At 38.6% G+C, this 14,961-nt stretch overlaps 1 protein-coding gene across 3 annotated transcripts; it reads left to right on the forward strand.

The window, feature by feature from the left end:
• The first annotated feature begins 539 nt into the window (after positions 1-539).
• Positions 540-10,229, forward strand: tspan36 (tetraspanin 36). Of its 3 annotated transcripts, none has more exons than XM_042488766.1 (8): positions 540-556; positions 2,522-2,700; positions 7,507-7,698; positions 7,919-7,993; positions 8,165-8,260; positions 8,936-9,082; positions 9,193-9,276; positions 9,557-10,229. In XM_042488766.1, the coding sequence occupies exons 2-8, from the start codon at positions 2,641-2,643 to the stop codon at positions 9,635-9,637; spliced, it is 735 nt and encodes a 244-aa protein (XP_042344700.1). In that variant the 5' UTR covers positions 540-556; positions 2,522-2,640; the 3' UTR covers positions 9,638-10,229. The 3 variants fall into 3 exon arrangements, with proteins under 3 accessions (XP_042344700.1, XP_042344701.1, XP_042344699.1); XM_042488767.1 differs by lacking the exon at positions 540-556 and adding an exon at positions 1,526-1,541; XM_042488765.1 differs by lacking the exon at positions 540-556 and having other exon boundaries at positions 2,466-2,700.
• The last annotated feature ends 4,732 nt before the right edge of the window (positions 10,230-14,961 follow it).

Here is a 14,961-nt window from a genome sequence, read left to right on the forward strand (position 1 = left end):
AAATGTATTAAATTGTGTTGTGTTATTACAAGATGACAGTTGTAAAGTATTGTATGAGACGTGAATTTCTGACGTTTTAACAAGGTTACACCATCTAAACAACTAAATACAGACTTTCCTGTTTGAATAGGCTTAAATAGTTGTATGTCTGATATAATGGCTTCAAAACGGAGTTTTATTTCCACTGTTTTACCAAAATAAATTAATTCGAAAACGACCGAAGAAACACAGTTGCCTTGCAGACCCGTCATACAGTGACCTCAACATAGATAGAAATGCCTGAAACGCAGGCGCAGGACAGAAACGGTGAGGTAAGATAAGCCAAGTAACAAAACATTAAGTTTGATGTCACCATATGTTATATAGTAAAATTTTACTGCAGGCTGATGTGTGTCTCCTTTATGGAGGGACAGAATAAGACAGAACAAATTATCAGTCTGTAAGGAGGAGCGACAGAAAACGAATATAAGATTAATCTTCCTGGTCTTTTTGAACTATTTTACTCTTTATGAAATGAGAGGCGGCGAGGGATGAATTCACATTTGTATGCATTCATGTAAGTTTAAAACCGGCTGCTTTTGTATGAAAGTGCATATGGTTTGACAACCACTTATTACTAATTTTATCTAGAATGTGATGTAATTAAAATGTTTTTAATGCACTGTCTCCTGCTAATAAGTAAATTATTTAAGCAATTGCGAAGGAATCGGGGAAGCTGTAGCGCCAACTATATAACTGCCTTTTCCCAGCCTGTTTTTAGTAAATGAACAGTATAAAACATTCTATAATACAGATGAAAACATGATAAATCTTTACTGATAAAGTTCAGAAATTCCAGAGGTAAAATAGTGTTTTCTTTGTTTTTTGTAACACAATTTTGTTATGTTTTTTTTTCATGCTTGTGCACAATCAATAATTTTACTTCGACCTTATTACAGGTATAATCACAAAGATTAGCCTATATGAGTAGAAAATATTGAGTTCTTTGAGTGTGTGTGTGAGTGAGTGTGTGTGTGTGTGTGGGGGGGGGGGGGGGGGTGCAGCACTCTTGTAGTGCACTGATAGCGCCTCCACCTATTACGCACAAATGCACACACAACAAACACATTAAGTAGTCCTGAGTAAAATGATCTTAAACAAAATCTTCCTTTTTAGGTGGCCTATCAGTTTCATGTTAGTTACCTTCATGTTAAAATGTCCACTGAAGGTCAAAGATGTGGATTTTCTGAGTAGATGAGGCTAGCGTACCTTTAAATCAAATCTAATGCTGAGCTGGAGAGGAGAACAGACAGTAAGGCAGACACATCAGATCAAATTAACTCGATCTCAATAAGGGACTTGTACAGAGCATAAGATAAACGCCCAAATGGACACATACCTTTGTCAGGATGCAGCTTGGATCAAATTTGTTTTGTGACCGGTAAGTTGTCCCCATAATTAAAGAAACACGTATTTGAGAAAAGAGGTACTGAAACCTTGATAGTGTTCTTGTGGGGTTTTCCATTTGTCTATTCTACTGGGAGGAAATCAGTACTTATAAAGTAAGTGAATGCTTTTATATTTTCTGCTGTTTTTAAAAAGAATAAGGTGTGCTTATCTGTTGCATGTTCAGAAAAACAGCTGTTCTGTTGTGCTCCCTCAAACTTCCATAGTAAGTAACTTGAGTGAAAGCGCTGATACAACTGACTGAAAAAAATCACCTCAGCAGAAAAAACGCCTCCACCTCTGTATCGAAGTAGCAAGTAGTATTAAAACTGCAGTGGACAGTAATAAATGTCTACTATGATTTTTAATTGCAGTCTTAGGAGATCAGTGCTATTGGCTGCCGAGGAGCAGAAGAGGGAGCTATTGTGATACAGTTTTGGGATGAATTCACAGATCTATGATAGCTTTACAAATCTATTTTTGTATCATAATTAACAGCAGAAAAACTGTTCATATATAAACCCACACGTATATGCATATGTGTGTGTGGAGAGAGTTAGTAATTGGGTGCATTTCAAGTTTTATTTTGAATAACTGACAAAAACACGTACATTTTAAAATTAATATTATTAATGATAATAATAATATTTAATTTAATTTGGAGAGTTGGTCTAGTGGGTGCAGTTCTAGTTTTATTTGAAATAACTGACAAAAAAACTTACATTTTCAATTAAAAGTGAACCCTTAGACACATTGTATTATAAAAGTGAGTCCACAACTCAGTAATCAAATTTTTCCCCTTTTTTTTGCTCTGTATTACATTTTTTGTTGGAAAAGTGCTCAGACCAGAATAAGATATCTGCAATACTGAACAATAGTTTGATGTACTTGTATTATTCAAGTCTCGTGTATTATTTTTTCTGACGTCTGTGTGTTTTTGCCCTAGTTTTCCCCTCTTTTATGAGGGAGTTTTGTGTGTGGTGTGATGCAGCCTCCCAGCAGAGGGCTGGAGGAGCTGAGAAGCTGTCGGACCTGCTCTGTTATACATCGCTCTCCCTCCCAAAAGCATGTGACCATGTGATCTCACTCACTGCAGACACAACTTGTGACCACAACAGCAGGAGAAAGAAGCAGCTCGGCGCGCTCTGCCAGATATAAACTGCCCCGCAACCACTCCGCAACCCTTCTCCAATCTCTCCATCTCCGACAGACAACATGGACTGCGGGATTTTCACGTCCAAGAGCGTCCTCCTCTTCCTCAGCCTGATATTTTGGGTAAGGGCGCGGTGTTGTTTCTCCACCTGCAGCGATTGAAATTGACGGTTCATGAAATGAAACGTGTTTGGCTAATTGTAACAGACAGCTTTGATTTTTTTTTCTTCTTCCTATCAATCCTCGCTATTTCCTATTAGTCTGTATCACCTGAGTCCTGTGTGCTTTCTAACAAATCAGAGTTTGGACTTGATAAACATCCTGGTAGGCTGCCCCAGTTTTGACCAGCGTGGTCGCTGCCTCTATACTTCCTCATTTTGCTGTACCCTTACCAGGTCAGATCTGCGCTGATCATTTTTAGGAAGTCAAGTGGTTTATGACAGGCTGTAAATGACAGTTCCCAAAAATGTGAATTTAGTCCAGCTGAGGTCAGGGGATACACTGAATAAACTGTAAGGGTGTCAGCCAACCAGCCCGACTCATTATCAAAGTTTGACCAGAGTTCATATTTGACTTAGTGTCAGAGTGAACTTTGGCTCATATTAGCTAATTCATCATGTCTGTCCCCAGCTGACCACTCTCCTCTGTCTCAGTCAGAGGAAATGTGTTTTGAAGAGACCCAGTAAACTTGTGTCTGTCTGTGGCTGATGTCTGTGTAATTTGATTACTGTGAGAGAGAACTGGCCTGTGGGTGTTTGTATTTGCAAGGGAAACATAGGCATGGTTTGTCTCTTTAATTGAAGTATTAACATTCACGCATTACTTCCTTATTCTGTCAAATATAAACCTTCTTCTCTTTTTGTCTCTTGGTCACACATGTGGGTTTCTCATCTCTAACAGGTATATGACTTTGATTTTTAATGTGTGTAAGCTCGAAGGATCGGTCTTTTCCTGTGTTTCTTACCGGCTAGGTATTGCCCACAACTAATATGGCAAAGAATGTCACATGTAGTAGCAAAGCAGAAAACATTGTGTATGATAACCTCTCATTAAACACAAAGCGTCACACGCATCTGAATTTATCCCCACAGCTCAGCTACGTACATGAGTGGATTATGAGACAATGGCCCCTGAGCACAGACATGTAAAACACCCCGACACCTTTACTACACAGGACTGGAAACACACACACAGATGTGATTTTTGCTTCGCTTTTTGTTTTGGTAATATTTTGTCTCTTGGTGATCATTTTGTGTTTTCTGTGTCTTTTTGATGTCATTTTGTGTCTCGTTTTGGTTGTTTTCCCACCTTTTCTTAGTAATGTTGTTTCTCTTTGTCTTTGTTTTATGTCTCTTTGAGGTCCATTGGTGGTTTTTTTAGATAGTAATGTGTCTTTTTTGGTAATTTTTTGTCTCTTTGTTGTCATTTTGGGTCTTTTTTTGTTGTTCTGCCTGCTTTTTGTAGTTATTTTGTGTATTTGTAGTTGGCTTTTTTTTTGCCTTTGAGGTATTTTTTGGTAGGGTTTTAGACAGTTTTGTGTCTTTTTTGGTCATTTTTTGTCTTTTTGTAGTTGTTTTGTGTTTCTTTGAGGTAATTTTGTGGGTTTTTTAGATAGTTGGTGCCTTTTTTTGGTCCTTTTCTGTCTCCAGTTATTTTGCGTTTCTCTGTGGTTGTTCTAACCCTTTTGCAATTCCTTTGCATCTCTTTGTGGTCTTTTTGTGTCTCCTCCTGATCGATAAATGTTGATTTGAGTGACGTTTGGCAGCTGAAGGCCAGGGGGGCCATGTTACTTTGTGCCCTGTGCCTTTGCCCAGTAGGCCCGTCCAGTAACCCATCCATTGTTAGTCTGTCAAGCCTGCTACAATAAACAAGTCCATGTCTTAGACTATAATAGTGAGCTTCTATCTTTGATTCATCCTCTGATTCTTCAGGTCATGACTCAGTGTAAGCTAGACTTCCCTCATTCTCTATGAACAATGGGGAATTTTCCTGCTAATTTCGCCTACCTTTGTGTTTGCTCATCACTTTGGGTCATTTTTCATCAGAAGCTTCCACTTAATTTCCTGATAAATGAAGTATCTCATGGATTTTAACAAATGCTGCGAGAAAGCATACCTTTCTGAACAAAATTAAATAAAAGTAATTTGGACATCAGAGAGATGTTGTAAATTCTTTGACAAACATCATAGTTGTAACGAAATATCAAATTATCTGCAAATTATCTCTGCATGACCCACTGTCTTTACAAAATCATGTTATAATGCTTAACATTGTACAAATCCATAAAAGTTTAATTTAAGTCTTTTGAAGAATTCTAAACTTCAACAAAATCTGGTTGTGTGATAAAAATGGCTTTTTCCAAAAAACATGTAACAGGGAAATGTTTAAATGTGTTTTAATGTTTGGAAGCACATGAGAGGAAATATTTCGGCTGATTCATTTCCCAGTTTGGAAAACTTGCATTACGTCTGCTCCCTTGAACCTGATCTGAGATACAGCACTGGTACATTTCTTGTGCAAGAACCCACTGAAATCATCCCCACAGATCAAGAGACATCGCCTCAGAGGTTTCTCACATTCCAGAGAGGTGGCACCGTACATGAGTGCTATACGTTGTGTAAGCCTCTTTGTGCTGCTTCTTAGGCACAAGATCAGGATTTCTGGAAAGATTAGGGGTGAGCGGTGGGGGGGGGGCATGAAGCGTAACTACCCCAGAGGGATCCCGTGACTATGGAGTGATTAAGAGAAGTTAGTCATGAGGCTGAAGTGGAGGATGAATGATTGTTAGGTTTTACAAAGCACACACATACTCACTTATGAACAAAGACGAACCCACAATTTATAACTAACACCATCACAGGGGTAGTGATACTGAAAATAACACTAATCTGCAGACACATGGGGGGGTTCTGACTTTAATAAAAGGTAGTGGTGTTGTGTTTTTACAGTAAATTCCCCATCTGTCAAAAATGCAAAAATAAATTGAATTGACTGCATATAATCATACTCTGGCTTCATATAAAATCATGATTTACACAAACAGCTATAATTGAGTGTAATCTTATTTGCAGTTAAGATTAAGAAGTGTTGTTTATGTAGCCTTCATCGCTCAGCGTTTGATTTATTGTTTGTTTGGTTTTTTTTTTATCCCACACTATTGAGCTTGTTTTATCACAGACTGGAGTCTGAATGAAGTCGGACACAGTGAGTTTCAAAGGGCGAAGGGAAGCCAATAGTGCTGACGTTGAGATAAATACTTTAGAGCCATTGTTTTCTTTGCAGCTGCTCCTAATGTTTCTGTAGTTTTGGCCCTCTAGACCAGTGGTTCTCAACCAGAGGTTCAGGGACCCCCGTAGGTACTTGAGACAGTTCCAGGGGGTCTCTATAAAAATGGGGAATAGTGTATTTAAAATTGAGTTCAATACGAGTTAAGTCCCACTCATGCCAAAATGACATCAAAGAATGAAGAAGGCCGACTGTTGTGCCGCCTCACATCCCCCTTGTCTTGGTGAAAAAGTGGCGCTGAACACAATGCAAAGACTACAGCCAACAGCCAATTAATGTACGTTCTGTGTCTGGGCTCCCCTGTCTCTGGCACCAATTCAGCATGCTGAATCTGCCAACATAAAAAGGACAACAAGGGTTTAAGAGGGCAAACATTGTGGGACACACCGCAAATATAAGTGCCACTGATGCTTATAGACGGCCCAGCATTGACTGATGGCCAGTGGTCAGCTTGGTGTGTCAGGGCCCTTAGAGTCTGGTGACTATTATAATCATAGGTTTCACTTCCTCCATAGTTATCTCCTCAACTGCAACTGACAACTGTAGAATTTTAAAATTAGAAATAGTCTTAATTATCTCCAACTACTAAAATCTTTTGTTATAGAGGTCCCTGAAGCAATATCTTATGCATGTCTTTGACCTAATGTCTATCAATACAGGGGTTCTTGACACAAAAGGGTTGAGAACTATTGCTATAAGTTTGGGGTTTTTACTCCAGATACTGAAACAGAATGAACAAGTGTCATTTTACAATAAAATGAGAAATACTTTTTTAAATTAACCACTATAATTCCAGTCTGTACTGTGTAAAATTGATTCATATATATGCAGTCTTATGATTAGTGAGGTCACTGCTGAAGCTGGTGGAAAATACATGATGGCGGTGTGACTTAATGGCTTGTTCCATCAGTGACCGTCACAGTCATTGTTCATGAGATCACATGCAGCAGATACTAAAGGCAAAGCAACTTCCTTTGTGCTTCCTCTGATAGTGTTTGAATGAGGAACTTATCATGAATATTTTCTACCTCCATCAAGGAGGTCAAGTTTTTTGTTCTGTCTGTTAGTTGGTTGTTTGTCAGCAGGATTACGGAACAGATACATGAGTTATATTTTAATTTCTCTAGCATTATGTGATAGAGGATTTGGCCCTGGCGGAAGTCTGCGCTCTCCAAGTTCCCTTTTAGAGCATAGTGTTTTCTCAAATGTTGTCTAGTGACAGATCAAGACCAAACTGACGGACTTAAATCTTATATCAGTATTCATGAATAGAAGTTTAAAAACAGCCCCCTTCCTTTCAGTTTTTTGGGGTTTAGTGTATGAAATGTGAGCATGACCCTTTTAACTACAGCAAGGAGAGACAAAACAAAGATTAAGTAACAAATCTCTTCAATTCTGTCAATCTGTGTTTGTTCCTGTGGCAAATTGAGGATTATTCCCAGAATAATTTCAAATGAACAGAAAGGGAATAACTGTCTTACTCTCTGATGTGAACTCTTTATTGATTATATGTGTAATAATGAAATAATCCGGATCTGTATGCAGACATTTTAAATGTTTATATTCACCATAACTATATTGCTCAGTTGTCAATCGTGAATAAAACCTTGATGTGTAAGTTATAATGTTTTTTCACCCATGCAGGCTGCAGGAGCGGCGCTGGCCTACGTTGGCGCCTATGTGATCAGGAGCTACAACAGCTTTGACAGTTTCATTCAGGACAAGTACACACTGATCCCAGCTGCCATAATCATTGGCGTCAGCGTGGTGATGTTCATCTTTGGTCTGATTGGATGCTGCGCCACAATCCGGGAGTCCAAAGTCGGCCTTAGCTTTGTAAGTGTGTGTAAGACTGTGTGTGTGTGGGTGGGGGGGTTTGTGCCTCAGTTCTGCTTTCTGTTTTCATCAGACTCTACAGCTGCACCCTCAGCTGTTGAGTTTGCAGATGAAAATGAAACTGCAGCAACATTGTTAGTTACCATAACCAAACATTTTTGTTTTTCCTAAGCTTTTTTATGCTTTGACTCTATTTTGCTGTCATTTTCTGTCTCTCCAGTTCTTTCTCATAATCATGGTGATCTTTGCCGCTGAAGTAGCAGCTCTGGTATTTAGCTTCATCTACCAAGGCAAGGTGAGTTACAGACAGATATTTATTTGTCACGCAAGTATGCTACTGACAGTGGCCTTTATTCGGAACTTAATCTCCATGATTTGAAATCTGCTGTGGCACATTAGTAAAGTACACTGCTGCCAAAACTGAGGGTTTTTTTTTGTGTGTGTGTGTGTGTGTGTGTGTGTCCAGATAAACGCAGACCTGGAGCGCTCTATGAACGAAGTCTTCATGAAATATGACGGAGAGGGCGGTGATAACAACGCTGTGGATATCCTGCAGTCTCAGGTTGTGGTTATGTTCCACTGTATATAAATAGCTTTGTTTTCACAGTTGTACTTTCGTTCTCTTCAACCTCTTCTGCTTTACTTGAATTCACGTTCCCATGCTTTCCTACTCTTGTTCTTTCAAGTTACTCCTCACTGTGTCTCTCTGTCTCTCTTTCTCTGTCTCTCTCTCTCTCTTTCTCTGTCTCTCTCTCTCTCTTTCTCTCTTTCTCTCTCTTTCTCTCTCTCTCTCTCTCAAGAAAAACAGCATTAGATAAAACACAGCATACTGTATATTTTTTGGGTGATTTATTTTCATTATTCCAGTGGATAACTGGTTGCATTCCTGAGTTTGCCTGATCTGCGCTCGAGAACAGCAAAACAAACCCATGTTGTATATAAAAATAGTCCTTAAGAGACTACTGCACCAAAATCACACCTCTGAGTCCACCAGAAGTCTTTCTGAGAAATGCAGGAAATAGCTCACAAAACGTGTGCTAGTCGACTTTACACATCCCCAAATAACCTCTGCAGTGCAACTCACTTAATGTTATATGCTGATGATAACATGTCACTCTTTCCTTTGCTCATTTTCACTGTAACTTAGTCATTATGTCCCTTTTTTACCTATATATAATTTGTGCTCATCTTGAGTTCAATAAAAACTCCTGTCTGTTGTCTCTTTGTCTCTGTGCAGTTGCAATGCTGTGGTGTCCTAAATTACACCAGCTGGTCAAACACTACCTGGTTTAGCAGCCACAACAACACTGTGCCTAAGTCCTGCTGTAAAAACACCACAGAGTGCACTGGCAGAATGGATCAACCAGACCTGCTCAATGTACAGGTACAGTGGCAAAACGATCGGCCCCAATAATTGGCAAGGCTGATAATCTGTCAACCCCTCCTCCTGCTTATACAGTAAGTGTACTCACTGTACTTGTGCATGGATTTTAGGGTTGTGAAGTGAAGCTGGATCGCATCCTACAGGATGTGCTGGGTTACGCCATGCTGGTCATTCTGGGCTTCGCCATCATCAAGGTAACAATAGTCACATACATTTTAGCAGCTGTGAATGAGTGTTACTGTACATCCCACTCTGCTATCACAGTCTAGTAGTGAGTTGCACATTAGTCAGTGCGAAAGATGGTGCATCCTTTTGCAGGAATAGTAGGCTTATAGACGATATAGCAGGTAGAAGAATGACATGTCAGATAAAGCAATCAAAGTACTTGAACTTGTCCCTTCACATAACACATAAAGCTCAAGGAAATACATTTTAAGAGTTTTGTCTAATAACCTTTTATCTCCCCTGTTGCAGTTCTTTGGGATGCTGAGCGTTTGTGTGATCACCTGTAAATCTGGCAGCCGGAGGAGCGGCTATCAGCCTCTGTATGCCTGAGCCACCTCCTGCAACCGCCTCCCGCCTCCTCATTTTGCTTGACTAGGTTTGCCGTTCACTCACTCAGCAGTGCACCTATGCATCCAGGCCAATCATTGTACAAAGTTTTATTTAAATTACGTATGCACATGTAGCATACCTTGTCTCAGTCTAAGGGGGATCACACCAGAGCATTCCTCCACATATGAAATCAGCACAAATGTTCTTATGTATTGTTATATAATTTCACTAAATGTGGCTCTCAGGTGTGAGTAATTGTCTAAATTTCCATCTGTGTGGATTTTATTGTAAAGTTTTCCAAAATATTCCATATATTTGAGCAGTGCATGGTATATGCGCCGTCTCAGTCCAGCTACTGTATTATTCTTTTACGCATTTTGTCATTAAAAATGAAAGAACAGAGGTTTATTACCTTATTTAGGGCTACAATATTTATAACCAAATGAATTCAGTATATACTTATATATTTTATGGTCAGTTACCAATATTGAATTAAGTGACAGTTCACCGTAGCTTGACTTTGGTTTCGTTTATTATGTTTCTAAATTAAAAGCTGAAAAATTAAAAATCAATTTGGATTTTGGTGCAGTTATATCAGATTATTGTATTTCTTGTGGGTTTTTCTTTTTGTGTTTTTATACCTCTGTGCCAGTGGTCAGAGGCTTTATGTTTTTTGGTTGGCTTCTATCCATCCTTTTCTTGTGAACACAATATCTCAAGAACACCTGGAGGGGATTTCTTAAAATTTGGCACAAAAGGTTCATTTGTACTCCATGATGAACTGATAAGAATTTGGTGGTCAAAGGCCACTTTAACCTCACAAAACATGTTTCTGGCCATAATCAAGAAACACTAAATATGAACATTTTTACTCAAGTGTTTAATAGAATAAAATTATGTTTAATAGAATAACAATATGAAGGTCAAAGGTCAGCTTCACTGTGGCATCATGATGTTCTCCAAAAACACTTTTTACAAGTCAGTAACAGGAGGGGAGACATTTAGTCAGATACTGAATTGGCGACACTAATTTTGGGTCCCCACCGTGAAACTGATTGTATCGCTCTTCTAGGCTGTTAGGGGGAAGATGTGTGTGAAGCATCCATATTTTAAAATTTGTAGCTTCTTTTCAGCAACATTGTCCATCCCGTATAATGTCCACTGTCATGGCTCCATATGAGTCTGGACAGACATGGATGTATATTGCAACTTGACTGGTTGGCGAAAGCAAATAACCAGTGGTGGTTATTCCAGTGAACATTTTGTAATTTATAATATAAAATCTTTACACATATTATTGTATGTTATGTATGGATATTAGGGGGAAACCACAAACAGTTGCAGAGTGTCCATATAGAGCATCACGTTAAACTTGTTATCTCTCTTCTCTCACCTCCTGACACTGCTGATAAAGAGGCCCTTAATGCCGTAGAAGGTAGGAGTGTTCATCTTACATAAGCCTTGTCAGTGTTAAATAAGATAAATGAGAATATAAATTCATGTCCAGGATCATCGTAGTCATCAATCATCACAGAGTGAAGGTTAAATGATGGGCCACCTGTTGATGAGGCTGTAGATACCACTAATTTCAACTATTAGTACAATTAAAATGTACGTTGTACTTTGACTGTTTTCATTAATGTATCAGACTATTTTTCCACCCTTTTACCTGACTAAAACCTGATAATAAACTAATATCAGTTAGCATCAACTGCAACACTTAACTGTGGAGATATATTTGTCCCAATATTATTTGTGCAAACAGGTCAGCAATGAGTGTTAATGTGAAATCTATAAATATAGAACACTTTCCACAAATACAAAAAACTTTCATAAACTCATAAATATTTTGCAAATCTAAAATGTTCCAGCAAATACACAAACAAAATACACACACAAAAAAAATCTGAGTATACTTAAATGATATACAAATAAACAAAAAGCATTTGTGAAAATCTTTCTAACATTTACAACTTTCAAACAGGTAACCAATATGTGAATCCAGTTTCTAATTGTGGATCAAAGAGGCATTTGTGGATTTGTGTTTTACACACAGTTTTGAGACAAGCTTTCAATCAGTCTTAACTTAATGTGAATCAGCTATTTTCAGGTAGCAGGTGATCGCCTGCTGATGATGTCAGGTCAGGAAGGCATTTTATATTTACAGATTTCAATCTGTTCACTCAAATATTATTGAGACAAGTATATCTCCATACTTAACATACATTATCGGGTTTGTTGTTGAGGTATATGTAGTTGCAGTAATAAAGAAAATCCTGCAGGTGGTGTTAAGAACCAGCCCTTAGTTTAAAGTCTAAACCAGCCCTTGTGGTTGAGAGAGGACCCAAAAACAACTATTATGTACTCTTTACAGAGGCGGAAGAACATTTTTAAGTTATTATATTTATCTATTAATGGATGACTGCAGGTGCAAAGTGAATGCAAGTGTATAAATGTGTTTATCAGATGTTTTTAAGTTTGAAGAGACAAAACAATTACATACTTCATACTGGCAGAACTTTCATGACACTTGTTTTTTATTGGAGTTTTAATTGATTGCTCTGTATGTGATTAACATCTCTCTGCTGTATTAATGACCCCCGCCGTTGTAAACGACCCTGCTGCCCTGTCTCAGTCTGTGTCCTTCTCATATCTCCTCGCTGCATATCTTATTCAGTGCATATCCGCGCAGCTCCGGGCTGTGTTGACATTTAGACAGGCCGGTCCTTTTCAGAGAGAACTGCTGGCACACACACAGCTAGATAACCTTGTCGGCTCACTCCTTCCTTAAGCTGTCTGTTTCTCCTGTCTGTTTATCTCTGTGTGTCTGTTTCACAGCTCACCTTTTCTCTCTTGTCATGCATCCTTCGCTACTGGTTTCTTCTTTTTTTTCTTTTTTTTTAATGTTTGAGATGTGTTTGCATCTCAATCTCCTACAAAGACCACCCCTCTGTTTTCTGTTTGTGTGCTCTTGTTTTTCAAGTACTTCCCATGCTCTGTAGTATCTCAAGTGTTAACTCTTCATATCAGGTGGTGCAGCGAGGAAGATTGTGCTCTTTCCTAGTAATGCTGCGTACTACTGTGAATAATACAGAGCAGCTGTCTTTTGAAGTAAATTATCAGTAAATAATAGGAGCAGAAACTAAGAACATCTGTATTGATAATTAGTTTCTGTTATCAAACAACTTGCTCTGTATAAGTCAGCAAGGTGAATGCTTGGTGGTTTTGGCAATGAAAGAGGGCATTCCCATGTGGGAAGTAAGACAGTGAGATTGTTTTTTTTGTGTGGGTTTTCACTGTTTTGTTTTATTAACTTCATTTGAGCTCCATTTTTTTTTAAATTGTGTATTTCATTTTCTTTGTATTTTGTATTAGTTTTGCCATTTTAAAGCGTAGATCTTGGTGGGTATAGATGTTGGGATGTAAATTTATTATGCTATGCTTTTTTATTTTTCTTGGTTTATTCTATGTCTGGAAAGCTATAAATAATACATGGCAAAGTGAACAAAGAGGAATCTCACCCACTTTGCTCCCCTTTGACTAAAGGGATATTCCATTGATTTACTGGATCTCTAGTAAAGTTGGGGACTCACAAGTAGCTAGTATGGGTCAAGCCTCCAAAACACTGGATCTAGTATTTCCTGTAATGACGCCTGATGACATCATGATATATATTTTTAAAATTTATTAACACTTCCAAAAGCTAGAGCATTTCATTTTTAGTTTGAGAGGCCTAGCAGTTCTGGCGAGTCATTCTCGGCTGTTGGCGAACATGAGATTATTGTGGTGTTTCCCCACTGAAGATGTCCTAACCTGCTCCACGCGTCAGCGAACAGGTTAAGCAATGTGTTGCTTGTTTGAAAAACCACTCACCTTGGCTCAGTTTTGACAAAGGTTTGCGTACAACCTAGTTTTAGAGCAACTGTAAGCAGTTATTTAGGCCCACTCAGAGCTCCCTAAATATTGTTGTCACTCACAGTATATCTGAACATTTTTTCATGCTCCATCCGACAGAGTTTGTTTGCTGGCTTTATGTTAGGATAAGGCATTACCTGATATTCTTACCCTAACACCAACCATTTTCACTCCTCTAGCTTAAACCTAACCAACCCAGCTAATGAGGGCAACAGGTATCAGCCAGTCAGATGGAGAGTAGGGTGGAACATGCCTTCCCAGTAGTCGCAGCAGTAATCTGGATAACAGATGTTCAGGCCAAGATTTCCTGTTCTGTATGCCGGTCATTGTTTACATTCCAATAAGCAACTTTTTTTTTTTTGGTTGTTTTGTTCCAAATGACTTTTCAACTAATCTCTTGATCATATATCTGCATATATATTAAGATACCTTCTTTTAAAGCTATGAAAAATTGAATAGTTTCCAAGTTTACTTGCAGGCAACCAAAGCCCACTCAGATATGAGTGTTTAATAGTATTCAGCAAACAAACAAAAACCAGAACAATTTCAAAAACAAAATCTTGTCCCATTGCCCTTAAATCTCCTTATGTAGATAGGTGTTTATAGAAATTAGAGACGAGTAAACTGAACTAAATGAGTGTTAAGACAATGGAGTGCACCCCTGAATATAGAATTTAAAGTGATGCTTGAATTACGTTTTGCCCTGTTTTATAACAACCATTGCTGAGCCTTCACTGCCTGTCACCTTCGAGATAAAAACAAACATCTCAAAGGTGTTGAATTCACTGGGGCAACAGCTGCTTGTGCGTATGATTTGCCGTTTTAGCATTTGCTATTCCCTCATGAGTCATCTCTGCACACCTACAGATGTGCCCTCGTCTGTCTATCGCTCTCCTCTTCGGGTCGTCACATCTCTGGAAAAAGCATTCATCACACACTGAGCGAGCCAGATGTTGTCACATGGAAATTTCAGCCTGACCTCTAATTTATTTATTTCCTTTCCTACTTAGACAGGGATCTGTTGGAGGAAGGTAATCTGAGGAGGACACACACACACACACACACACACACACACACACACACATACACACACACACACACACAATACTGCTGCTCACTGTGTGCTGCTGAGGATGGATCAACAGAGGGGCAAACAGGCAGTTTCTGTGTGACTCTGTCCAGTGAATTCCTTCATGACTCACATAACTTTTGTAATACTAAATGCATTTTCTGGATTGGTTTGGTTTTGTTCTGCCAGCTTTTATATCAGACAAGCAGTACAGATCCCTGCTAACTGCACAAACAGTTTGCTTTTGAACTATATTGCATTGTGAATAATGGGGAATGATTGTTTTATAGATTTGACAAGAAAAAAAGAGGGACTATTTCTCCTTTTTATAAAACAGTAA

This window comes from Plectropomus leopardus, chromosome 6, assembly GCF_008729295.1.
Source record: "Plectropomus leopardus isolate mb chromosome 6, YSFRI_Pleo_2.0, whole genome shotgun sequence".
Lineage (NCBI taxonomy): Eukaryota > Metazoa > Chordata > Actinopteri > Perciformes > Serranidae > Plectropomus > Plectropomus leopardus.